This window comes from Lepidochelys kempii, chromosome 1 (genome assembly GCF_965140285.1).
Source record: "Lepidochelys kempii isolate rLepKem1 chromosome 1, rLepKem1.hap1, whole genome shotgun sequence".
Classification (NCBI taxonomy): domain Eukaryota; kingdom Metazoa; phylum Chordata; order Testudines; family Cheloniidae; genus Lepidochelys; species Lepidochelys kempii.
The window spans coordinates 232,734,177-232,760,443 of NC_136380.1; the positions used below are offsets into that span (position 1 = coordinate 232,734,177).

Genomic DNA, 26,267 nt, shown 5'->3' on the forward strand with positions numbered 1-26,267 from the left:
CACTGATTTCTATTTGAAAAGTATCTAAGAGAGAAAATGAACACAAAAATCAGAAATATTGTTTTAAACATTCTTTGCAGCAGTCTGTATCTAATAGGCAGTCTACACAAAACAGCAGATAGTGGTGGTCTGAAACTCTGGGATAACATTTGAGTGTTTTCTTGTAAGTCTTAATTCATCTAATTTGAAAATAATTAAAGAACTCAAGATGGTTACGGGGGCAGGGGGAGAGAAGGAAAAGAAATTCATCCCCTTTTTTAATATCAAGATTTAAAGAAGTTTGACTAACTGTATGGTTTTAAAAAATAAACTAATATTTTTCTAGGTTTTTCTTTCCACAAATTGAAGTCTCATTAAAGGGTTTTTTTTTAATCAGAGTTGTTTTATTTACATATTAGGGCACATTTGCCCTTTCCATATAAGCACAAGGCCAAGGGACTAAAAAGAAGAACAGTTATCCAGGAATTTACATAGACTACCTTTTATACTCTCTAGACATTATCAACTTCTGCTTTCATCCAGTAGCATGTCCAACAATTGCAGGCAAAACAACTGCAGCTGTACTAGTCTTATGACTTCTTGAACTAGTATTTATAGCAAGCTTTTAATATCAGCTTGCAACAGCAAGTTCCATGAGTTTTAAATGGGGTGTTTTCACAAAACACTTAGTTTTAAGTTTCCCACTGTTCAAAGCCACCTTGTTCTGGTACTACATGAAATGAAAGAGGGGCCCAGGATTAGCATTTTAGTGGGCCACGCCCGCTCACAGACACCACAATTGCTACATTACTGTGCACTGAGCTAGCTTCAAGATTCTGAAGGTGTTGGAAAGAGGCTTCTTTGAAAGGACTCCACATTTAAAGGAACTCATTTAACATAAAAGTTATGTTTGCAGGAAACCGGAAATCCTTTCCTCCTAGTCTTCTGCTGCATAAAGGAAAGAAGCGCAGCTACTTATTTTTTAATTCTAGTGATCAGTTTGTAGATCTTTATAGTGATTTGTGTTTAGTGTTATTGTCAAGGTTGTTTACACACACACACACCTTTTTTGAGAAAGTGAAAGTTAAGACTTATCCTTTTCATGCCTAGTCTAACCAAATAAGGGGACACTGGGCTTTGCGGGGGTTAAAAAGGGGACTCCAATTAGAGCATCAGATTGGACTTCTTTAGATCATTCAGTAGTCTATTTATTGCTATCCTCTCTTTTCCAGACTAAGCAGTCCTAATCCTCCCAGCTTCTATTTATAGGAAAACTCACCTATGCCACTATGGTCTTGTCTACCCTAGCATCTCTCCCCATCCCCCCACAGCAACTCCCCAGTGGTAGCACCAGTAGACATAAGAGTGTGGACAAGGCATCAGCCACAAACTGTGTTTTTAATCTTTAAACTATTTAGATCTGAGCCAGGTTAGATGACCAATACCACCAGTGGTGGGAGCCCTGTTTGTTAGAATACAGAGCGTCAATGAAACCGTGGTGGCAACAGCAGGAAACTTGTGTTAACAAAGACTAGCATAGATAGCCTAACGTGCCCTTCTTTGGGCAGTTCCTATTTCTTCTCTGGCTGTAGGTCTGCACTTCAAGATGGAGGTTTAAATTCCAGCTTGGGGAGACATACCTGTGCTAGCTCTGATCAAGCTAGCATGCTAACAAAATAGAACGTAGCCATGGTGACAGGTGGGGCCAACTGCAACAAACATGAATCCATGAGATGATACGAGGAGTATACTCGGAGCAGCAATCCAAACCACCAAGGCTACAGTTTTAGCATGCTAACTCAATCCAAGCTAGTGCTCATAGGTCTGCTTGAGCTGGGAATCAGATCTTCAGCTTGAAGCCTACACATACCCTGACTCTCTTCCAATGCCTTCTCAGAAGCCATCCTTGCACGCCACCAGCAGGTTTCTCTTATTGATTGCAAAATTCCATTTGCCGCCAAGATTTAAAGATCCTTAGTATAAGCGATAGCAATTTAGACAAGTTTAAAGTCAATGAGCATATCCACTGTTTCATAAATCAACCCAGGGTGTTATAATATTGAAGCGGTTTGAAAAGTTTAGGGTAAACCCATCATAAAAGGTTATGTTTAGGGTGAAGTTTTCCAGCATCTAAGAGAGAGGTGCTGGAACAATTTGTATAGCGGGGGGTGCCGAGACCCATTGAACCAAGCTGTAAACCCTGGATAAGGTAGAAATCGCTTCAAGCCAGCACCACTAGCTCCAGCACCTCTGGTCTAAAGAATTTAGGCTTAAAGGTACCGGCTTAACCACCTTGCAGACTGAAGCCGTCTGCCCGCAGAACAGCAGATCTGTTCAACCCTTGCCTCAGAGGGACCATCTCAAAATGCAAGATTTTCAAGGGAGCCTGAACAGGTTAGGTGTCAACTCCCCTTGAAAGTCACTCTTTACTTGTTAGCCATTTTAAATACTCAAAAATATAGTGTTGTCTTAAGAGTGACAACAGCTATATAATGTTGAGTGACTTTCTCCAAAGATAAGAGGCAGGAATCCTATTAAATGTACAGGAACGCCTCACTTAAAGTCGTCCTAGTTAACACTGTCACCTTGCTGATCAATTAGGGAACATGCACATTTGAAGTTGTGCGATGCTCCCTTCTAACCTTGTTTGGCAACCGCCTGCTTTATCCACTGCTTGCAGGAAGAGCAGCCCATTGCAGCTAGCTGCTGGGGGCTTGGAACCAGGGTGGACCAGAAGTGCCCCCCCATCAGCTCCCCGCTCCCCTAAGTTCCCTGTGTGGCAGCTGCCCAGCAGGCTACCAATTGCTGGCAGTTCAGCTGTCCCTCCCCCCACTGCCATGTGCTGCTCCTGCCCTCTGCCTTGGAGCTGCTCCTGGGAGCCTCCTGCTTGCTGTGCAAGGGAGGGTGGAAGAGGTGGGCTAATGTCAGGGTGTCCCCCTGCTTACCCCATCTCCATAGAGCGGGGGTGGGGAGGGGCACAACACAACAGGGCTCAGGATGGAAGTAGCTTGCTGGCAGCAGCTGCTCTCAACTTGCGGATCTACTTAAAAAGGTAATGTACTTAGAGTGGGGTCAGCATACTTAAAGGGGCAATGCACATCTCTCTCTCTCACACACACACACAGAGTGTGTGTGTCTGCCATGCTATCTCCCCTCCCTCCATTTGTGCTGCCTTGTAGAGTGTGAGGTGCTATAACTCATTAACAACAATGTGTTAACCCTTGAGGGCTCAGCGGAGTGCTAGTTCATCATTTAACAGTAAGGCATTGCCTGGAAAATATCCCACCCTCTGACTTCACCACCTCAACCAAGCTTCACAATCATCACTGTGTACTGTATTAAATTGTTTGTTTAAAACTTTGTGTGTACACACACACACACGCGCGCGCCTTTTGTCTGGTGAAAAAAATATCCCTGGAACCTAACCCCCGTTCAAGTAAATCCAATTTCCTTATAAGAATTAATGTAAGTCACATTTTTCAGGAATATAACTACAACATTAAACGAGGAGTTACTGTAGGTCTTGTATAGGACTGCCACTAGCTAGCTTTACCCACTTCAATTTAGTGATACCCAAAAGCTGCTTTAGAGCATATTGAAATAGATCTTATTACCAACAAGTGACACATTCAGAAGACAAACTATTCCATTTTTGCTAGAGTAGCCGATATTTTAGTGGGAAAATAATAAGCTACTGAAGCATTGTTTTCCACTACCATTAAATAGTTCAGCATTTACTGCATACATATACACAATCCTTTAGCCTTAAAAGCAACACCACATTTTAAGCCCAAAATGTTTCAGAGTGCTACATAGCCATGACAGTCAAGACATCACTTAAAACATCTTGGGGGCATGTTTTCCCCCTTCACTAAACCAGTCTGAAAACAACCCCCCCAAAAGTTATTTTTTAAGACTGATTAGTATAATTATTATCTTTTACACTAGCTGATATGCAACCTTTTAGCAGAATATTTCAAAAGGAACCTAAAGCTACCATGCTTTTGATGAAAAGTAATACAAATACAGCTCTTGAATCTGTACTTGATTTCAAGATGTTTAATCAAGAGACTGGATCCTGGCATTTTCCTATTGTTTTAACAAGAAGTCTTTAGAAGCTACAAACAAATCTTTCCATCTTCATACCAGGCATGATTACCCTATGTTGTCAAATATTGGCAATACACTCTTTTGTAAGGAGACAAGATTAAAAACATTAGTTATATCTAAATCACCCATTAATACTGAATTTGCAAGCAGATAAAATAAAACCAGAAGTAAAGGGATCTGACCAGCCTAATCTTGACAATGTCCTGTTAAAGTCTAATTTCATACCAGTCCCCATAGAAACCCTTTTGAATCACTCTTACTTACTATTACAGACAAAGGGAAGGAAAAATTCTACTCTGCTTCTTTTAAAACCTGAGCAGGGCAACAGAATCCATTTTAACTATCCCACAAATAAAGGCTAAGTGCGATGATTATGGCTGTTTTCTAGCAATACATTTTAATGGCTAAATACAGCAAACTCATTAGATAGAAATCAGTTTCAAAGACACACCTGCTACTGTCTGCAGTTCACTCTCAGTAGTTAATAAGTTTGATTAAGTTTGTACCATGTGTCAATTTCCCACTCTTGTGGCCCTTGCTTTACTTCCAGGTGCTTCATTCCCCTGCTAAATGAATCCATTTGACCTTCTCACTCTTTCCTACAGCATTTTACTGCCTTAGGCAGCCCTTAGTTTTGAAACAATGATGAAAAGAACAAAATAACCCACTGTAGCTTGTGATCCTCTGAAAATGGGAAATTTCTGGTTCCACCTAGGAGTCATTCTGGTTCCTACAGCTGTAAGGAACTTGGGCAGAGGATATAATTTGAGATCTGCACAACTCACCCCATAGTTTTCACCTTTCAACCAGGTGACTCTTGTTGGCAGTTTGAATAAGCCTAGAGACTGCTTGAGAAATCCTCTTGCATTTTGAGATGGTCCCTCTGAGGCAAGAGTTGAGGCACATTGGTGAGGCAGCACGGGGAAAGTTTGCTCTGCTGCTTTCTACACGGCTGTTCTGTGGGCAGAAAGTTTCAGTCAGCAGGGGTTGTTAAGCCAGCACCTTTTGTGAGCACTAAATGCACAAGTGTAACCTAACATGAACGTTACGGCCTTTCAGGTGTTTGCACTATGACTAAGCTGAAAGGGAGTGCTTTGTCGCAGGGGTTCCTAACCTTTTCTTCCCTGACGTCCTGTGCAGCTGCAATAGGCCCTGCAGCCCACTATTCACATGGAGTTGTCCAGATGGAAACAGAGAAGCACTGCCAAGTCCTGGTCCTTGGAGGAGGGGGGTTGTGTGGCCAATACTCCAGGGGGCCTGACAGCCCTGGATCATGGGGGATAGTGTGGCAGCTGAGAGCAGGAATGGTCGTGAGCCCTCCAGCCACCCTGGGAGCTGCCACCTCTCGAGGCTGGCCACTCCTCATCCACCACCCAGTGGCTCCACTTTGCCCTCTACTGCCTGCCAGGGGTGCTGGGCTCCTCTGGCCCGGGGCAGGGGCCATCACCAGTAGAGGGAGGAGGCAGAACCTCTGGGTATGTCTACACAACAACTAGATGCTCACAGCTGGCCTGTGCTAGTTGACTCTGGCTCATGGTTGCTCAGGTTATGGGCCTGTTTCATTGCTGTGTAGACTTTTGGGCTCTGTCTGGGGCCCAGAGTCAAGAGCCCTGCAGGATGGGAGGTCCCCAGAGCTCAGGCAACCAGCCCAAGCCTGGAAGTCTACGCATCAGTGAAACAGCCCCACAGCCTGAGCCCTCTGAGACAGAGTCAGTTGGCATGGGCAAGCCGCAGGTTTCTCTTTGGTCTCTACACAGACCCTCTATGGTTAGTTTTAGTACTACAACAATTCTGATTGCCTCTTCCAGCCCTTTAGGTTTTTACTTATGAAGGTTCACAAATTGATCCCTGGCCAGTAAACCCACATTCAGAGCTAACCAAAATCCAGAATTTCCATCCTGCTGGAAATTCCAACATTCTGACATTTCCAAATTGGGATTAAAAACTAGAAATTTTTGCAGAATGAAATTTTGAAGGGTTTAGATTTGGAAGCATCGACATTTTTGATCAAAATGACATGTTTTTCACATTTCCAAAAGTAAAATGTTTCATATTAGTTTATTGTATTAATTTGAGACCATTCATTTCAAGCCTGTTCAATATTAAACCTGCCTCCTGAAATTGGACTTTGGAAACCTGACTCCATTGGGTCATGCTCCCTGGCTGGAGTACATCACCAGTGACCCCCGCCCCCTTAAGTCATGTGACTCTGATGATGGCTCACGCAGCTCCGTCAAAAAGAAATCCATATTATATTATAAGAGATGGACTCCTCCAGAGAACCCAGCCCACAGCAGTGTGTGCTGGTAGGAAAATGCAGTTTAATATTTTATAGAAATGATTCAAAACAAAAACTTTCAGGTCAGTTTAACACAACTAAATATTCTGATTTGGGTTGAACTAACCCAAAATGAATATTTCATTTCAGTTTTCCTGATGGAAAATCAAAATTCTTTGGCAATATTGAAATTTTCCTGCATAAAATTTTGATTTTGTAGAAACTGCATCTTCCATTGGAAACTCATTCTGAAGGAAAATACCTGACCCAGTTCTACCCTCATTCACTCTTCAAAATCCAGGCATGTCTTATGGTCTGTCTACACAGCTGATTCAGGGTCATTGGGTCTATGGTCTATAAAGTAGCCCTGTAGATGTTCAGGCTCAGGCTTGAGACAGAGCTCTGAGATCCCATGAAGCAGTGGGTCTCAACGCCTGGGCTCCTCTGCGAACCCAAATGTCTACACTACTACTTTTAGGCCCATAGCCCAAGCCCTGTGAGCCCAAGTAATTTGATCTCAGCTCTGAGACTCAGTGCTGCAGGTTTTTTATTGCCGTCTAGACATCCTTAGTGGCCAGGCATTTGAGGGCACACCCAAAATCACTGACAGATTCCTCTTTTTATCGTCTCTGGTTGTTGAAGGCTACTCAATTCGACTCAGGGTCTGTGGTTCACTCTAGAGATTGGAGGGCATGCTTGAAAGAGGCATATCGCTAGGGTTACCACCTGGCCGGTATCTGAGTGGCCTGGCTGGTTTTTTAATGTATTTGCCAGTTGCCAGAAAAATAATTTAGTCTGACAAGTTTTTTTTACATGGGTCTAAAGATTATTATCACAATAAACTGGGATAGCTAATGTTATAAGTTTCTGCATCCAGCTAAAGATGCTGCAGTGTTCCCACTTCCGCAGTTTTAGCGGTAACAGATCAAAACTGTTTAAACTACAGGAACTGTCTGCCCACCAACATGCAAGTGCACCACGCCTGTGTGTGAGAGAGGGTTTGAGTCATGTGGGAGCAAGGAGATGTGATATTATCAATCTTATCTCTATGTGTTATCTCTCTAGATACTGTAAGTGGCTGTTGAAGGGGGGGTATTATAGCGTTGCCCTGAGGTTGGCGATTGCAGTGGGCTTGTGTCGGGGGTGATTGCTGGGTTTTTTTGTATTTCAAAGGTGGTAACTGTACATATTGCCCTTGGATGGGTACCATGTGTCAGTCCTTCAAACACCTCCTCCGCCCTGCCTTGCAACAGCAAGCAAAGAAAATCCAGCTTGGCTGCCTCATCCCAGCCATTTATTCCAACAGCTCATTCAAAATGGTTGATCCAGGGGTCCAAGCCTTGGCCACCCCCAGAATAGGCTGAAGGTATGAAGTCAGACCTCTGACAGCACTTCCTTCTCTATTTCCCCTCTCAGGACGCAGGAGCAATGTTCCCTCTAATTTTTGACAGGCCGCGTGTGCAAAAAATTTCTTCTGTGCAAATTGTTTTGTTTCTGTGCAAATTTTTGTGCGCACGGTGTTTCGCCAAGTGTGCGGAGTTTAGGATCTGTGTGCGCATGCACACGTGCACAGCTTAGGGGGAACAGTGCTCAGGAGAATGCTTTTGTTATCAGAATGGCTTATTTCAACCCACCAAGTAGTCCTCTGCAATCTGCACCCTAACCTTTCTAGCCAAATTCACCAATTGGGGTGTGACCAGTGTCATTGTTACAGCTGCTCAGTGCTACAGTACACCAATCCTCGAAGGTACGAATAGTGCGTCAAGTGTACTGCAACTCGGAGGCAAGCACAGACAGCCCTTCTGATGTTAGGCCCTATAGGCACGAGGCCAGGTGGGTTCCAATAATGACTCACACATGTAAGTACGTGACGGGGTATTTTACTAGGGCTGGCAGAAAGGGGAAGGTACAGTGGCTTAACCAGTTGCAATTTCAGGTATTATAACAGCAGTTCTTATCTGGGCCTGGGGAGGGGTAGTAAGCAATTCACTAGAGTTTTAGGGTTCCTCTGGCCTAGTACCTGGATGCCTCTTCGGTCCAGTCTCTGCTAGAGTCGAATAGCAGCCAGTAGGTGTTGAAGCCAGGGTCAGTAGTGGGGTGTCTCACTGGGGCCCCTGTGCAGGGTCTCCCTGCTTGGTCTCTGCTGCTTCTCTACGGGTTCTTCACAGACCTGACCCAGTTACAATATCCACCAGTCACAACCTTATCACACATGGTTCTCCAGCTTCCACTGCAGCCTGCTCTGCACACTGTTCCCCAGCAGTCTTCCCACCATTCTGCTTCCAGTTTCCACATGGCCACTGTTTCCCTAGAGTGAGCTTGCTTCCTAGGTCAGAGTTTTTCCTTATGGAATTTCTGCCTGCTACCCCTACTGGCCAGGGAAAGGGACTGTACCTGCATGTCCCCCTAGAGGATCAAAGGTCAGAGGGGAGGGGCAGGGGATTGATGGGAAATGGTACTTTCATGCTTAGCCAATTTCTCATATTTGTAAGGAGGCAAATCCTGGAACATGGATCAAAAAGCCTGAGTAGAAAGGCTGTGCTACAAGGAAACATGGCGGAAAGAAGGAATCCCTGAGTGCTTTAATAACATTGCTGTCCCACGGGATGTCCGGCACACCTTCCCTCACCTATCACAGCTTTGGAAATATTTTACTGAAATTCCTCTACAGTGCAACACTGTGTCTTGCTTATTCACCAAGGGGCAGTTCAGACAGTGACAGTCAATGCAGCAATCAAAGAGCACTATTTTACCAACCAGCTCATCCCTGCCCACCCTCCTGCAACAGGGCCTGATCCCAAATCCTCTGAAGTTAAGAGTCTTTCTATTGTTTCCATTGCAAAGGCTTCAGTAGGTTTTGGGTCAGGTCCTTTGTTAGAAGCAGTATTGTTCCATTAAGGCCTGCTGTCTACACTTTAACTAGGTTTAAAACTAATTCAGCTGACCAGTTGGAGCCATTAGGTACACCAGGAACTGATTACAGGAGCACAAGGATCTAATTTATACCATAGCTCCAACTGATTTAAAAACTGATTAGAATTTTGGGGGATATTTACTTCATGTACACTGGGAAAGTCTCCGTAGGCTTGCCAATACTAGAGAGCTAAACCATTTGTACAGGAACAGTTTAAGCAAAATGGTTCAGTGTGCTCACCATCACACCTATTTGGTTTGAGTTTTGCCCTGAAGCCACACTAACACTTAGATAACCGTCTCAGTTGCTGGCTACCGCTCCCACAAATACCAGCTCAGATCCCAGAATTAGGGCATTCTGGAAGATTTTACCAGGCACTGTGGGAGGACTAGTGGAACTGTTTTAGGATTAGTTGAACTATTTTGTTTATTTCCTTCTGAAGAAAAGAAAGGAAAACACCCGGGGAACAAAACGACTAGGTATTAAAATGAGTTTTATTTATCTATACATCTGGCTGTCCAGTACATTGCTTAGGGGTAGACTCCCACCAGACTAAACAAGACATATGGCTTCTACCTCAAGAACAGAACCAACCTTAACAGCACCCACTTCTATTTCAAATAGCGAATTTTTAATACTACAGTTACTACTTGGAAGGTATACAAAAGCTTTTTAAAAAGCTTCTGTTTTGGTAGAAATCCTGTAGTCTGCATGATGCAAATCAAATACGTGTTTTAAAATAGACTGTGCTCTTCATTTACTGTAGACAAGAGTAAGTGTTAATAATTTTTAAAAGTGTCTAAGTAACTTAGGAGCTTAAGTTCCATTTTCAAAAGCAACTTAGGCATTTAAGAGAGTAAGTCTCATTGAAAGTCAATGGAACTTAGGCTACTAAGGCCCACATCCTCAAAGGTATTTATTTAGCTACCAACTACCATATCTGGGCATAAATGCCTGGGTCACTTTTGAAAATGTACTTAGGCTCCTAAGTCACTGAGACACTTTTGAAAATTTTACCCAACATCCATATTCTTGCCTTTTTTAACAAAAATGAGTTTAAAATGAGTTTAGCAGAAAAGCTAAATTGTACCCCATGGCTGTATGTTTTGTGGACCTCTCTGAATTGATATTGTTCGACAAGAATTTTGGTTAGCCTTTTCAAGATACAGTAACAAGACCCAGCTGTCCCATTATCCTTCAGCCCTTCAGTGAAACTGAGAAGTCTGTGCCATTTGCCTCAGTTCCAGTTTAATCCACTGTTTGCAATACAATGTCAGCATCAAGCCACTTGACAGCATTTCTTGTCTGGCTCCCTGGGTGAGACTGTGTGACAAATGGACTACTCAGCCAAGAGGGGCTGGCTGCACGACTAACATTTAGCGTGGTCAGTATCCATCCAGGTAGTTTCTTGACAAAGACAAAAATCTTTTCTGCCAGGTTCACGGGGAGGGAAGCAAAGCTCAAATGACTCCTGGGGCTTAGGTGCTTCTGTCATTGCAAAAGCATTTCTTCTCTAGTGTGTGTTCTGTGATGTTACGTGCAATCCTTTATCATTCCTGTTTAAAGAGTTTATTCTGAGCCAACGAATACCACAAAAGCACTCACATATTTCTTAGGATTTGGTGGTCAGCTGCCCTTTTCCAACTTGCAACTTCTTGAAACTTTTTGTAGCATTCTACTTCTTGCAGAGAGATTTTCCTGATATTTGGCTTAAACTTTCCCTTTACTAAAAAGAATTATTGTACCCTAGGCATATCACAATATTCCACATGAGTATCACACTGGCGCCCTAAACAAAGGGACTATTACTTCCCTGCTCTCGTATGTCGGGCCTTTACATAAGCAATACCAAGTAGCATACTGGCTTTTCTGAAGCTTGCAGTGCTGCTGCTTACGCTGTACTTGTACCTCCAGGGTGGTCATTACAGCCCCTTTCAGAAACCCTCTGGACAAAGGGAAGGATTGTCATGTAGCTAAAGCACTGGACTTGGAATCAGGCACTGATATCTCAAACAGTCAAAAAATCACAAGTCGGGCCCCCAGAAATATGGATTTACTCAAAAATCATGAGATTTTTTTTAAAATGACACATTTTTGGGTGCTTTTCTTAGGCTCTGAGTTTTTTAAACAGGGGGCGCTCTGCAAATTTTCAAGCTTTTCTCCCCAGCCACGAGGGCTAGAAACGAACTTATTTTAAAAAAGAATCAAAGCTGAGATTCTCCCATAATTCTCCCATGACACAGGAGCTGGGGCTTTAAAAAAAAAACACTTAAAAATTTCATGAGACTAGTGATAAAATCATAAGAGTTGGCAACACTGCTTGTATACAGAAAATATGGTGTAGAGTAAAGATTATTATTTATTTGTATACCCTAGCACCCAGGAGCCGCAGTCATGGACCAGACCCCATTGTGCTAGTCACTGTATAAACACAGAGTAAAAAGATGGCCTCTGAGACTGTTTACAGGCAGATCGGGGAGCACAAACAATGGGACAATACTGGTCAGCATGATAGACAGTGGTCACAGCAATAGGTGACATATGCCCTGAATTTGGCTGTGTGGCTCAGAACCCTGTGGTTAACAATCTCTCACAGATGTGTTCCTCCAAGTCTCTCAGAACTCAAGCTCAGTCACAGTCTTGGGTTTCATTATTTACAATGTCATGGTAGGCAGGTCAATGACCTTTAGAACATCTTTCAGAATAAGCATATGTTATGCTTCTTCTAATGAGGGGATCCTGCTGCCAGAGGGAGCTTCTCTCCACCACTCAGAGTATTGATTACTTGCCAAAGCCACTTACTCATTGATGTGAATCTGCTAAGAAATGGCAGGATTAATGTCAAGCATTTGATGTGGAACTCATCAACCTGGGCTGTCAAAACAAAAAGAAAAGACACGTATCATTTTAAAGTGTTATGATCCATACCCCAATTATAGAATATTTTATTTTTCAAAGATATGTGCATATATTTGCACACACACACCTGTATGTGCCTAAATTATGTATGTAAGCACCCTAAGTGCATGCATACTGTTGTATGTTTCCTATCCTAAAATATTATTTAGTGTTGTTAAACACATGCTATATATCACTGTAGAGGTGGCTGCATTTCTGTGGACAGTATAAATATATACTATGTAAAGCATCGTGGCATGAAAGATGCTATAAAGGGAGGAAGGATGGTCTTTAGGTTAAAGCACTAAACTAGGATTTAGGAGTCCTGCGATCAATTCCCAGTTCTGCCCACAGACTTCTTGTATGACCTTAGGCAAGTCATTTGAGATAAAATTTTCAGAAGCCCTAATAATTTAGGATTGTAAGACCCATTGAAAGTGAATGGTAAGTAGGCGCCTACATCACTTAGGCACTTTTGAAAATTTTACCCTAAGTCTCACTGTGCTTCACTTCCTCATATGTAAAGTGAGGATTATAATATTCCTTACATCAAAGCGGTTTTGTGAAGTTTAAAGACTCAGTGTTAGTTAAGTACTTTGAGACTAAAAATGCTAAGTAGTAATTTATTTTGATGATGATATAGCAACAACAACAATAATAAACGTTCAACTTGTCTCCCTTTCTCCTTTTGTATGCCAGTTTTACACAAGGACTCCAGATTATACTAGCATGAGTGAGGGGAGAATCAGGCTCAGCTTTCTATACCAACAATCTTCATTGCTCCTACATCTGTTTTGTAAAATATTCAGTTTGGCTGTCTGTATCCACAGATGAAATACTGTAGACATGAGTTTAATTTTCTACTGATTATTGCAGAATTTTAATTTTGTCTCTGCAGTATAAATGGAAGCAAAGACTGTACCGAGCCACTTTTACACCACATAAATGAATGGCTACTGCCTAGCTTTAGCATTTCTGTGTGTGTAATTGTTAAATGATATGCAACCCAGAAAGCCCCTCTTTAAGATCAGGGCTTGAACATCCAGAGGAGTGTCCCTGTTCTGTCATGGACAAGAAGATGTTGACAAGACTAGAAACTTCAACTCGTAGAAGATGCAAGTAGAATCCCTTCTGCCAGTTAAGGGTGCATGGTGACTTATCTTTTCTAAAAGATACAGATACATAGACTGCTGATGCAGTTCCACCACTACCACCTTGGTTGTGTGAGGACATAATCTAAGCTGCCCCCTTATTTCTTGCACCCACAACACAACTAGGACCCCAACTCTGTACCACTGTTACCCAACCTTGCCCAGTATCTGTCATGAAGTCTGACTCTTCTACAGCCACAGCCTCATCTCCAGAGGACGTAACTGCGTCCCCCTTCAGCAAAAGTGTGGCTGCTCTCCACCTACTAGTGGCATTGTGCTTAAGCGTAGTACTGGCATAGGCAGCCCTTGAAGAGGGCAACCACGGCCAAAGAAGCCCAAAAGTCAGCAAAGGTAGGGACCTTAACAAAATCCATCTGCACATTGCCCACCCATGTCTCCATACGAGCACATATTTATCACAAGCTAGGAAGACTCTTTTTGCTTTGACCGCAAGCCCGGTCACCTAATAAATATGCACAGTAACAACCCTATCCATGAGAACAGCACTATTTTTACTGTTATTCTTGCCTCTTCTGTTGCTCATCTGCTCACTTGGCTCTCTGGACATTCCCTTCACGAGACCCCTGTTGGGGAAGTATTGATCCCATTTTACAGACGAGGAAATGTAGGCACCGAAGTGAAGACGCTTGCCATGCAGGCAGTTGGTACTGAAGCTGGGATTAGAATGTAAGAATATTTACTCCCTTCCCTAGAGGGATAGGAATTGCCAGACTAGATCAAACCAGTGATCCATCTAGTTCAGTATCTTGTCACTGAGAGTGACCAGTATCTGATGTAGTCACTCTTTATATAAAGGGTGTATTTGTACATTGTTTATACAAGGTTGATGATGAATAGATGTTTTGACAAATGTTTACTCAAATATTATAGATTGCTATAGAATCCAATAGGCCAATAAAATGCTTATAACCATGACTTATATCATTCTATTACATCTACTAGTGTCCTTATAGTAATCCGTAACACATACCTGTCATGTATTTAATGTGCTTGTAACATTTATTAATCATTTATACAAGGACCCTTAATTTCAGGGTCTGACACTTAATTCTTCAGATTCCTGTTCTTTCATGGTTGTCTGGGTTGTTCTGTGCCTCTAACTACTCAAGGAAGGTTTGTTCCATGAACTGGGCTTTTACTCCAGCCCCTCCATGTAGTTGTGACTGTCAAGACTGCAAAGGAAGTAAGGCTTTAATGGTTTAAAAATTCTACTTATCCTTTTGGTTTTGCTTGGCTGTGACAAAACAATAGGCAAGAGTGCGACAGAAAAAAAGAAGAGACTTATTCCTATTATGTTAGCCAGCATTAAAACTGGCTACACTGGCCATGCTGGCTTTTTTCAGTCTCTCTTGTCTCACACCTTGGCAGATTGTGACGCTTGAAAATAATTTACTAACTTTTCGGCAGGATCGCTTTTTAGTTGCCGCAATCTACGCCAACCTGATACACAATAGATAGGTTACCCAAAGCAAGAGCTCGTTATCCTTATTAATATTTGCTGCTGGCTGCAGTTATTGATCGTCCTGCATGACAGTGAGGTTTTACTGGGAAATTTGTGGGAGAAGTTTTGACGGTGATATTGATGTATTCAGAAAGTCGCCTGGCTAATGGGGTGAATCTCCATGTCTGTGGGGTCCGCCCTTCAATCATTTCCCTGACTCCCTGCAAGTCTGCAAGTCCCCCTGAGGAGGCATCAGACCTTCTACTTCTCCATCGCCAGGACTGACAAGAGGTCCCTTTAGAGTCCTCCACTCTACTGTAAAGGGGGTGGGGATTTTTACTCAGAAGACTTAAAAAGGGAACCCCAAATTGCAACCAGATCAAATCTCTTAACACACAATCCTAGCTCACCCTATCCAAGACTACTGATTTACAGGGGAACTAAGTATGAAGGTAAGTAAGAAGCTTTTGATACTTGGAAACATTTTGGTAAATAGTAGTTTCTCCTACAGTTTTAGTTGTATGTATTATTTTAGGAACAATGGGGGTGGTTTGTAAGGTTTTATTTTTAAGTTAGAAAACAAGAAAAAATGTTATGGTGATTTTCAGTGTACTGTAAACCAAGCAGATTAAGCCATTAACAGCACAACTTCTAAAACAGACAGGATCAAACAAACATCTGTGAGTCATGATAGCTGTATGCTATCACTTACTTGTCACATGCATCAATGCATGAAAAACAAGGCTTGCTTTGTGTATACAAAGTAGAGATTCAGCTTGCTTTACATAGGATTTGTGTTTGGTATATTCCTTTGCAAGTGCTGGGTCAGTGTGCAAAACCCAAGATTTTAGTATGTGTTTACAATAACATTTGTATGATCAGTCAATATCCTGGTTAATGTAAATCTGACACTAAGTTTAACAATGGTTACTTACCGAGAAAGCAGTGATCTGCCTTACTGTTTTTAAAATGCCAAGTCCCCTACATTGGAATATAGAAATATTTGCCTATCATCTCATTATCATCCAGGGTTTAGTGTAAACTGGTGATTTATATTATCTAACCTCTCTCTCTGGGTTTATAGACGGTGTCCATCACCGCAGTGTCTGAGGACCTTGCATATTTGTAAAAGAAAGCATACAAAGTTCTCATGTCAATGGTAATTTACATCCATAAGGGAACTTCACATGGTCTGATATTAATATCCAACCTCTCCTTAAATTTGATGTGGCTTGGCTGTGATGTAATCAGTGGAAGAGAGGGATTTTAGAAGCAAAGGGGGTCTGGAATAACATCAGAAGATGAAGCTGAGCAGAAAGGGTGCAATTTCTCATGTCCCTGTGGTTGCTTGTCCTGTGCAGGGATTACGTAGACTGACAGCTCCTGCCATAGCCCTGTTCCTTGCAGCTTCTTTCATCTCTTACTCCTGGAGTGCTCCTCAGGTAAAGTGCTTTATCTAAATGAATGTACATGCATTAATAACTCTCACAGGTGGTTGTTGTTGTTAGTGACGGGGCTGTGATAACAGGTCACTTTTCTCTCCTTTGGTGTGAAGGGTCACTTCCAAAGAAGAAACTGGACTCCTCAGGCTATGCTCTATTTAAAGGGTGCACGTAAGTCCCAAGCTATTTCAGCTTTAAGGAATGTAACGTCTCTACCAATGGATTGTTCTTTATATGCTTTATTCAACACAAGCAGAAAACTGAGGGGTAGTAAATAGCAGGGGAGGGGAGTGGAGATGGAAGCTCAAAGGATCATAGGGATGTGTTAAATGTGATCCCTTCTTACCTTGAAAGCATTGCTATTGTTTTTTGTGAAGAAAAACAATTGTAATTTTGGAACAAAAAATGCTTAAACATTTCCAAAAGAAATGTAATTACAGGTTGGTTGTTAAATCTACTGGAAAAAATAACTTTCCCTTCTGACACTGATTTTTAAAAGACTTAACATACATTTGATATATTTAATTATTCCTTGTTCTCGCCTGTGCTTTATTAAAGCATCTCCACAAACAACAGGGTAGCAGAATTTTCTAATACAAACCTTTTGGCTTGTGCTGGGAATTCATACCACAAGAGACATCTGCTATCAAGGATGGAAAGACAGTGTTACCTATATCTTGGTAGTGCATTCTGTAAATGAATCTATTTTTGTTAGTCCAGCATTAAAGGGATAGTGCTTAATAATCAAATTTTGATCCAAATTGAAATTTTGTGGTTTAAAGAAAAAAACTATGATCCAATGGAAATTTTACCATTTTTTTAAACAATCCAATGGAAACAGCTTTTTTTTAAAAAAAACAACACAACAAAATAAACATTTTGGATTGTGTTTGCCACCCAAACAATACAGCAATGAGAATCTAACAGTAAAATTTCCTATAGACAAAAAAAAAAAAATCAATTTCACAGTCTACACTCATAGAAATGCAAAACACAAACAGCATAAATAATTTTAAAAAATAAAGGGCCAAAATATTTGCAAATGGGAGAAAATTCACCAAAGTCAAGAAAGCTGCCTCCATTTATGCCAGCAGAGAATTTGGCCCCTGGTTTAAAAACAAACTGATATTTTTAATAATGTGTTGTAATTTTACTAATCTGTTTATTGCTATTACTGACACATTCAAAGTAATTTGTTTGAGTATCACATATTTTCTTTTTAAAAAATGACAATGTTCCTTTAAAAGCAGTTGATTTATAGGGTGTCAGGGATGTAGCACAGCAAAGGCATGTGAAAGAAGAGGCTGGTAAATTTCACCTGCAACTCCTAGAAAAAGTTAATAAAACAATGGAAAAGGCTGAAAATCATCAGCCCTTTGGAACAGAATGTAGCTCCGATAAAACATTCTGTTCTATGATTTAGATTGCGCTGAAATCAACGGATCTCAGACAGATGGAGATATATATCACTAGAAAGTTTGTATGGTTGTATAAATGTTATTATAAAACAGTTTGAAATTACTATTTTAGGGATCTCTAGTTATGGTTCACATGGGTATGGTGCTTTGTTTTCACCCCCTTTCCATTGATTTATTAGAGGGACGTCGATTCATCTCAGATGAGAGCCAGAGGAAGGACCTCTATGACAGATTGCAGCTAGGTAAGCTCATCTGGAAATGTTTTTTTTAAAGGGAAAAACTATTATATTATTCCTTATATAATATAATTATATATTATATTATAACCCTCATTCCCTCCCAAAAATGATGTGCATCAGAATTGATCAGGTGGATGTGAACAGCAGGTGCATAAGAAATGCAGAAAGCTTCAGTTTAACAGTAAACAAAACATTCTCTCATGGGAGGAGGAGAAAATGGGAAAAATTAAACTGAGGGAAGCTACTTTTTAATGTTTTGTTTTGTTAGAATCAAATTCAAAGGAGCAGTGAATATTAAGAGTTGAATAGCTTAATCATTTCAAAAATCTCATTGGAGAGACTAACAGCCTAAATCTCCTCTCACTAACGCCAGTTTAAATGCATCATCTTACACTAAATTATTCCTGATTTACTTGGTGTAAGCGAGAGAACAAGCAGACCCCTTTAACTTTCTCTCTTTGTTGGCAAAAAGTAAAATAAAATAAAGGTATGTTCTTGATTACTGTAATGTGTCAAACTATGACGGTAGAGAAAACACTCATTTAGACTATATTTATGGTGCAAACTGAACCTTGCAATTAGATAACAAATGTATGCAAAAAGAGAATGTACCTTTCACGCTGTAAGGAGGCTTTAGGAAGAATTACATTTGTTTCCCTCTCTTTAAGAAGATTATGAGGTTGTTTTCTCTTAGTGACTTAATGGGCTATTTTCAGGCAGAGAATTGTATAGAAAGTGACTGAAACAGCCTATAAAAATATATATTTTTTAAAAGTGTCCCTTTTGTTCTCAACTTGTAAAGTTTAAAAAAAAGCAAGGGCAGAATGTGAAATGCAGAAATTTTGCAGACACACATTGGCTAACTGTGCTTCATTGGTATAGGTTTAGATCTGAGAAAGTGTGTTGGCTTTGTCTCTCCAGAAACACGCAGCCAAAATACAAATCCTATAGCTCTGTCGGAGGCTGCAGAAATATTTCTTAACTCCTTACGGAAAGCACAAGAAGGTAAATGCATCATTTATTTTACACTCTGCGCTTCTAAAGGGTTTATGAATACTCCATTTATTAATGCTTTAAAATGAATCTGAGAAGATCTCATTTGGCTGATTACAAGTAGAAACTATGCCCTCACGTATATTGTATTAGAGGTTACAGTAAGAGAGATTGGAACATATATCTGAGAACTGATGGAAGGATAAATGTTGGCTTATCCTGCTTTGCTGTTTGCTTTTCTCATTTCTGTTGGTTAATTTCACCACCATAATTCTGGACTCACTTCTTGTTATCTTGACACTTGTTTGTTTGGGCTCTAGGGACTGTTTATAGTGACTTGACATTCCAATAGCAAACTCCTCTTTTGGGTTCCTGTTTCTGAAGAATACAGTTCACGGGCGAGATCTGTACCCCCGCCTCTGGCTCCTTTACACCGGGTACATTGGGCTGATGTGAAAAAGCCCTAAAAGCCACACCACAGGCACTGTGGATGACGGTGCTAAAGCTGCCTCCCAAGGACCCCACAATGCCCTGGCATAGGGGGTATGTTGAGGGAAAGGCTGGGGCAGGAGGTGGGGCTGCAGCACACAGAGCTGTGGCAAAACCAAGCAGCGCTGTGGTCCATAGGAAGCCGCAGGAGGCTGTGGTAACTTAGACAGGCACCCAGAGCTGTGTCAATTATGCTGGGGGTTTTGCCAGTCCCTGGAACAGCCTAGGATTGGGAAGGCACCAAGGTGGCTTAAAGTCCCCTTAGCCTCTTGTGGGCAGTGAATTCTATGCTCTGCCTCTGCAGCGTTGTCTTCACTATGAAAAAAAGGTGTGCTCTTTACTCGAGTTAGCTAATCTGAGGGAAAAACCTAGTGAGACAAGGCAGTCTGTAGTTTTTACATGTGTTAGCAAGTCAAGGTAAACCCTATAGTCTCCCATAGCCTTTTACTCAACCTGCTAACTCATTTGAACACTACAAACTGTCTTGTCTTCACTAGAATTTTGCCTCAGGTTACCTAACGTGAGTTAAGAACACACCTTCTTTACATAGTAAAAACAAGCCCATCACAAAATCTCACGCTATATGTATGCGCTTGTACTGGGCCCAGTCCTGTCCTTTTCTGGCAAAACTCCCAATATGTTGTGCTTAATATTAAGAAAAGCGTTCAGGTCTTCTATTCTGCCTCAGGCAAAACTCCCCTCAACTTAAAAAGTCAACAAGGGTTTTGCCCGAGCAAAAATGGCAGAACCGAGTGAAAGGTCTTAATATTAAACATAGTATCTTGTACACAGTGTGCAGGCTGAAGGTGAATTTGTGAACCTAGTGAATTTGGCCTTGTGTGTTACTAATGACAGCAGGAAACCACATCAAGTTCAAGCCCTGTAAAAGAAAGTTAACTGTATTTTCCAGTTTGTTATTGTTCACAAAGAAAAAAGGAACCACAGTGTCAGCCTTATAACCAGAAAATAGGAGATACGACAGACCTGATTAAGCATGTGTGGCTGGAAATGTTAATTGCCACAACTCACCAATTCCTTATCTTTATTAAGGGCTTGCTCCTCCAAGGTGCTGAGCGCTTTGCTTGCAATCCAGCAAAGTGCTTCAGGATGTGCTTAATTAAACCATCAATAGCCTAAACAGGTCAACAGGACTTCTTTAAAGATAAGCGCATGCATATGTGTTGTGCTAGTCTAAGGCCAGAGCGCTCTACCCCCTATAGAATTGAGCCCTAAGTACTTTTCTTCTTTGCAAAGAAATCAGAAAGGAAGGTAAGACTCTTATCATCCAATTCCCTCCTTTACCGAGAGCAAATACAAAACCTATTCATCATTTAAGCCCTCAAAATAAAAAGTGGGAATTCACTGGTGTGTAAGTTTTCTGTGGGCCCTTTGCACAAAGGTGAATGTCACTCAACATGGATTTAATTGTGGTGGTCAACATACTTGACCATGGATCTAGTGTCACAAAAGATTGTTACAGAAACATAGCTGTCAAACACAGTGCTTATGTAACCATTTAACCTCTCATCCTACCCCACCCCCCAGCTTCCCCTTCATTTCAAGAGCCAGTTCAAAATTACTTAATTTTAAATTTTCCCTGAGTTTACACTACTCCACCATACAGACGCTGGGCCAGATCTTTAGCTGGTGTAAACTTTAATAACTCAGTTGAAGTGGATAAAGTTCTGACATTTTACAAGTTGAGGATCTGGCCCCTGGTTTCTTTCTGTTCCTCCCCATGCTCCCCCTTTTAATCTAGCTCCATTCTTCTTCCTGTCCTTCATAATCTTGCTATCAGAGCTAAGTTTTACACACACACACACAAAAATTCTGCCCACAAAAACAACAAATTGACTTTTTTACTATAATTTTTTCATTGCCATTTGTATCAAACTTTACAGACTTTTGTTTTCATTTGTATAAGCAAAAAAATTTGAGGAAACAACTGAGGAAAGAATTTCAAGAAAATGAAAAATGGGTTAAATTCTGAAACCTATGAAATACTTAGAAATTTTAGAATTTTATGCTCCCCCCTCCCCCTTTTTTCAATCTGCTCTCATACCTGGTGTGAGAGCCTTCCCCTGCTAAATGACCCAAATCTCAACAGAAAAAAAATGTATTTTCCCCCTCCTCTATACGCCCAAACTTACTCTTCTGGTTGTTCTGATTTATTATTTAACTCTGATTACATTAACTCCTGCGTGAAGAGTCTGGTTACAGCTTTTATGAAAACCCCGTACAGAAAAACATGACCTTTTAGTGTGCTAGGGGATGACAGAGTCAGAGTGCATAGAGTAAGGCATGCATTTTCAACCTAGATGATTTTTATTTTTGATTAAAGATTAAGGAGAATGCCCAACGAAAGAACAAATACACTGCTATCTCCTTCCCAGAAATGTTGTTTCTTTTATTGTCTTTAAGATCCTCCATCCTGACATAATATATAGCCCTGGCTTCTAGCAAGCAGGCAATCATCTTGTATTTAAAAGTCCAGTAACACAGAAAACATAAATCATCACTACTTACATCACAAAGCCCCCTGTTTTTCCCCAGATAGTTACATATAATAGGGGTATGTCTCAGGTTTCTCTGTCACTTTAGCAGCTGAACTTCCTGTGTTTTAAGACTTTTCCTTTCATGCAGCTCATATCTTGTCTTTATTGTCTTGCAGCTGAAGAAGAAACCAACGATCACCCTGGATACTTAACAGACAATCTATTAAACTGGTGAAATATTTCAAGTTGCATCAACATGCCTATTCATCTCCCTTGAACCCATGGTCTATGTAAGCAAAATATTCTGATACATCTGACTCCGCCTGTGTTCTGAAGGAATAAAGCTTGGAGCCATTTTTGCATTTTGAATGCAAACTGATTAAAGGTTATTGTTCAGTACGGAAACTATTTTAAATTTGATTTCCTATCTTAAACCTCATTGCGTGCCACCCAAAATTTAAAAACCACTGGAATGTCTTAGCTTACAGGACCCAGACATCATATCGGTATTGAATTGTTTTTGATAATTTTTCCAAAACCTTCTCATGGAAAAACTTTCACCATATTCCAACCAACTGTGCACGTAAACACTTTTTAACCTATGACAGCAGCTGACTCTTTCACCACCACATTACTGGTCCTGCAATCCACCTGCAGTGCTCTTGCAGTCTATTGATGTTCCAGTTAAATCAATGAAGTATTAGAATGCGTCTAGTATATGGAGCAGCAAAGCAGGTGATTTCTGCTGGAGATATTTCATACTGTAGTGAACAATCAACAGGCTACCTATCTAGGCCTTAATCTTGCAAAATTAAAATATATGCTTATCTTTTATATACTGTGAGTAATCCCATCAAACTATTCACAGTGTATAAAGATATGCACATGTGTAATTCTTACCAGGATTGGGAGCCTTCCTAATGATCATGGGATAAATTCACCACTGTTATCAGCTGAAGTTTGTGGTGTTGTGCCAGCAGTAAATCTAGCCACAAATGGCAATAGGGAAATTGCACGAAAATATATGTAATTACACATTTTTATGCAATTGATGTATTTACTTATTTGCTTTCTGAGCTGCAATATAGGAATTACACTTGAATTAGCTAATTGCTATTCCACACTGATCTGGACATGTTTCACATTGCTATGTAGTTATATGGTAATTACCGAAAGTGTTCTGGAGTTATGTAAGTAAAGAATAGCCGCAGGATACTTGTGTCCCAGCAACTAGGTTTCTTTTTTTTTCAAAACCATTTGCCTGTGATCTGTCTCATGATGTCAGCATTGATTAATGCCACTAATTTGCAATCAATGCAATGTTGTTTCCCACATGCCTGAAAACAACACAGCTGAAATAATGGAGGAATTAATTTCTTTGATGTGTTGATTGATACTTCTGGTAATTTAGCTAAATTTTTAATCAGTTTTGGGGGAAATTATTCGATGGACTACGACCAAATCCTGGTTTTTGAAACAGAGCTAAATCACCCAGGCATGGGGGGTGTTAGATCACTCCATTCATTCAAAATCCCACTTACGGGCTTCAGCTGTAGCCCAAATGAAGTCAATGGGAATCTTTTTATTTACTTCAAAGGACTTTGGATGAAGTCTAATCTGAATGCCTCAGGTGTTTCTGTATTTTTTTTTGGCATGAGCTGGGGTTGTACCGTACCTTGGAGAAAAGTAGAGGGGTTATGTATCTACTGATCTGTTAGATTATCCTAACCTTCATGTGCCTGAACATTTCAGAGCTACAGAAAAACATTAGCTATATTCAAGATTAATGGACTTTTTTATGTTTTACTGTAGGTCCATGCCCACTAGCGTGGACAATTCCTTACAAATGTCATGAAAATAAATAAAAGGTCTGCCTTACTTGGAAATGAGCTGTTCTTGGAGCCTTCATGTTTTCAATATGACAGCTAACTACTGCCAAGTTTGTCAGATGCCAATTAGTGACCCAATAATGAGATTAAATCAATGGGGGCTGACCTTTGGTGAGCTGGTGTCTTAGGTGAATGCTTATTTTAAGTCCTTACTACCTTCATACGATCAAAAGGCAAAAATGTTTGGTAATATTTAAAACACATCATGCTCTTGAAAACCACCTCTAACATTCAGGGCAGAATTAAAATGAGTAAGCCTAGTGGTGTGAGGCATAGATCACTTTGGCTACTGTGGGAAAGGAGACAGTATTCATGTGAGAAAGTAGGCTGCTTGGGGCATCTAGTTATAGAAGGGAGTCAAGAGACCATGCGTGACTTTGATAAGCAGAGGACAGTGTCCTAGATAGAGGGATCTCTGCCAGATCATCAAAGGTGTTTTGTTTTTTTCTCCTTTTTACCAGCATCATCTCACTCTCCTCTGGGTGAAGCTTGAGTCAACTGGTTTTCATCCAATTGTGTAGGAAGCTGGTCAGTTGACTGCAGTGTGTGAGTCTGATGGGATTGAAACAAAGAGCTGGGTGTCATTGGGATATTTTTGGCATTTGAGCACAAGCCAACTCACTATTTTCCCCAATGGTCTTACATACTGGGGCCATGGCTGAAAATGGGTATAGGATTTAATCTTGTGGGAATCTGCACATTGGATCATGTATGTTGCTCATTGCAACTCTGTGGGACAGATCCAGAAAGAATGAGTTAAGTTGTTTTAATGCAGTAGAGCTTGTCAGTAAATTTTTGACTTAGCATGTATGTCGGAAAATGTCGATTTGTCAAAACTAAAAGAGTTTATGGGAAAAGGTCAATTTTGACAAATTTCCTGTTTAGAAAAGATTTGGGGAAAAAAAAGTTTGGGAAGAAATGTCCCTTTTCAACACTTTCAAAATGAAAGTTCCATTTTCAGGTCACAATGACATTTTTGTTTCGAAATTTAAGTTAACTTATAATAATAAAAAAATAAAAAAATTCTGACCCAATATGACATTTTTCAATGTTTTGGTTAGAAAATGTTGTCCAGATTTTGACTTTTCATGCTAGGTCAGTGTGAAAATACTTTTCAAAAATCTTGAAACTTCTTGCAAGATGGGAAACATGTTTTCTGCTCAGCTCTAGATGGTAGCTCTATTAAGTGAACAGCACATTGCCCACTTGTACCCGCTGAGAGTATGATCTGTTGTATCCTAGTGAAGCTGCATGGGTAGTTTAAGTGAGTAAAAAGAAATTACTAGAGCAAGGAATAATATTCATTATGAACAGCTTTGTGATGAAATCCAGTTGTTCTCCCCTGCCCCACCCCCATTCAGAAAGTTTTCTGAACAAAATGGGTATTTATATTTGGCTTTCATCATTTTGCAACATAAGTTCTCATGAAAAATGTCATCTTATTGTTTGTTATTTTTCTTTTCTTCATCATCATTTCACGGGCAGTGACTGATGTGATACACACATTTATCTTTGTGTCATAGAAACCTGGTGTTTTCTTCTAGGTGTATAATTTTAAAAAACACCTTTGTGAGTTAGAAATCTAAATCCCATTTTAACAAGTGACTTCAGAAGTAACTCCCAATGGGGCCTATATGCTTTTAAAAATCCCACTGAGGGCCTATCTCCATCTTTAAACACCTAAATACCTTTAAGAATCTGGTCCGTAGGCATTCTGGAGCCTAAGTTTCATTGTAATTCACTCCTAAGTGCTGAAGACCTAAATGTATTTAAGCACTTAGTTCCCATTGATTTAATGCCCAAGTTCCTTTGAGGATCTGGGCCTAATTCTCTTTTGAAAATAGGACTTAGGCACTTTTGAAAATTATACTCTCACAACTTATTCCTGTAATTCATTTACCTCAGATATACCGGAGCATAGAAACTGAAGAGAACTCCACAGACAATGCTGCCTTGGCTTGCCTGCTGAACTCATTAGGGTTCTATGGGACCAGGGTAAGTCAGGGCAGACTTTGACATAGCATTGCACCTTACAGGAAAGCACTACTCATTATTTCAAGTTCACTCCTCTTATTTTTTTTCACGTTGCACCTTTCATTTGAGGGGTTTGGTCAGATATTTTAAAGGGCAACCTCCCACATTTAGTACGGAGGGTACAAGAGCTGGGCCCATTTATTTTCTCTGCATTACAATAAGAAGGGGCAGTCTTGTCTGCTGAATAGAGCTCTGGACTAGGACTCTGGAGACCTGGTTCTGTTCCCCTTTCTGCTGATGATCTGCTGTGTGGTGATTTTGAGTGAATCAGTGCACCACTGTGTGCCTTTGTTTCCCCTCTTACAGTTTGTCTACTTAGACTGTGAGCTCTTCTGGGGAAGGACTATCTCTCATTATGTGACTGCACAATGTCTAGCAAAAAAGCGCCTTGACCTCAGTTGTCTCTGGTGGTACCACAGCTAACTAATGAACACTGCTAACTCAGGTAGTTCTATAGGAGGTCATCTTGTCCTGGA

The 26,267-nt window shown here is 40.7% G+C and overlaps 1 protein-coding gene across 1 annotated transcript; it reads left to right on the forward strand.

Annotated features, from left to right (window-relative positions):
• The first annotated feature begins 15,238 nt into the window (after window positions 1-15,238).
• On the forward strand, window positions 15,239-22,234 carry SPX (spexin hormone). Its single transcript, XM_073329673.2, has 6 exons — window positions 15,239-15,244; window positions 16,154-16,234; window positions 16,348-16,405; window positions 17,832-17,894; window positions 18,813-18,896; window positions 22,045-22,234. Exons 1-6 carry the CDS (start codon window positions 15,239-15,241, stop codon window positions 22,101-22,103), a joined length of 351 nt encoding a protein of 116 aa, XP_073185774.1. The 3' UTR covers window positions 22,104-22,234.
• Window positions 22,235-26,267: the final 4,033 nt, after the last annotated feature.

Coding starts and splice junctions, on each gene's coding strand:
- SPX (XM_073329673.2), top strand. Junction 16,235..16,347: donor ACTCCTGGAGTGCTCCTCAG/GTAAAGTGCTTT, acceptor TTTGGTGTGAAG/GGTCACTTCCAAAGAAGAAA. Junction 17,895..18,812: donor CTATGACAGATTGCAGCTAG/GTAAGCTCATCT, acceptor TTGTCTCTCCAG/AAACACGCAGCCAAAATACA.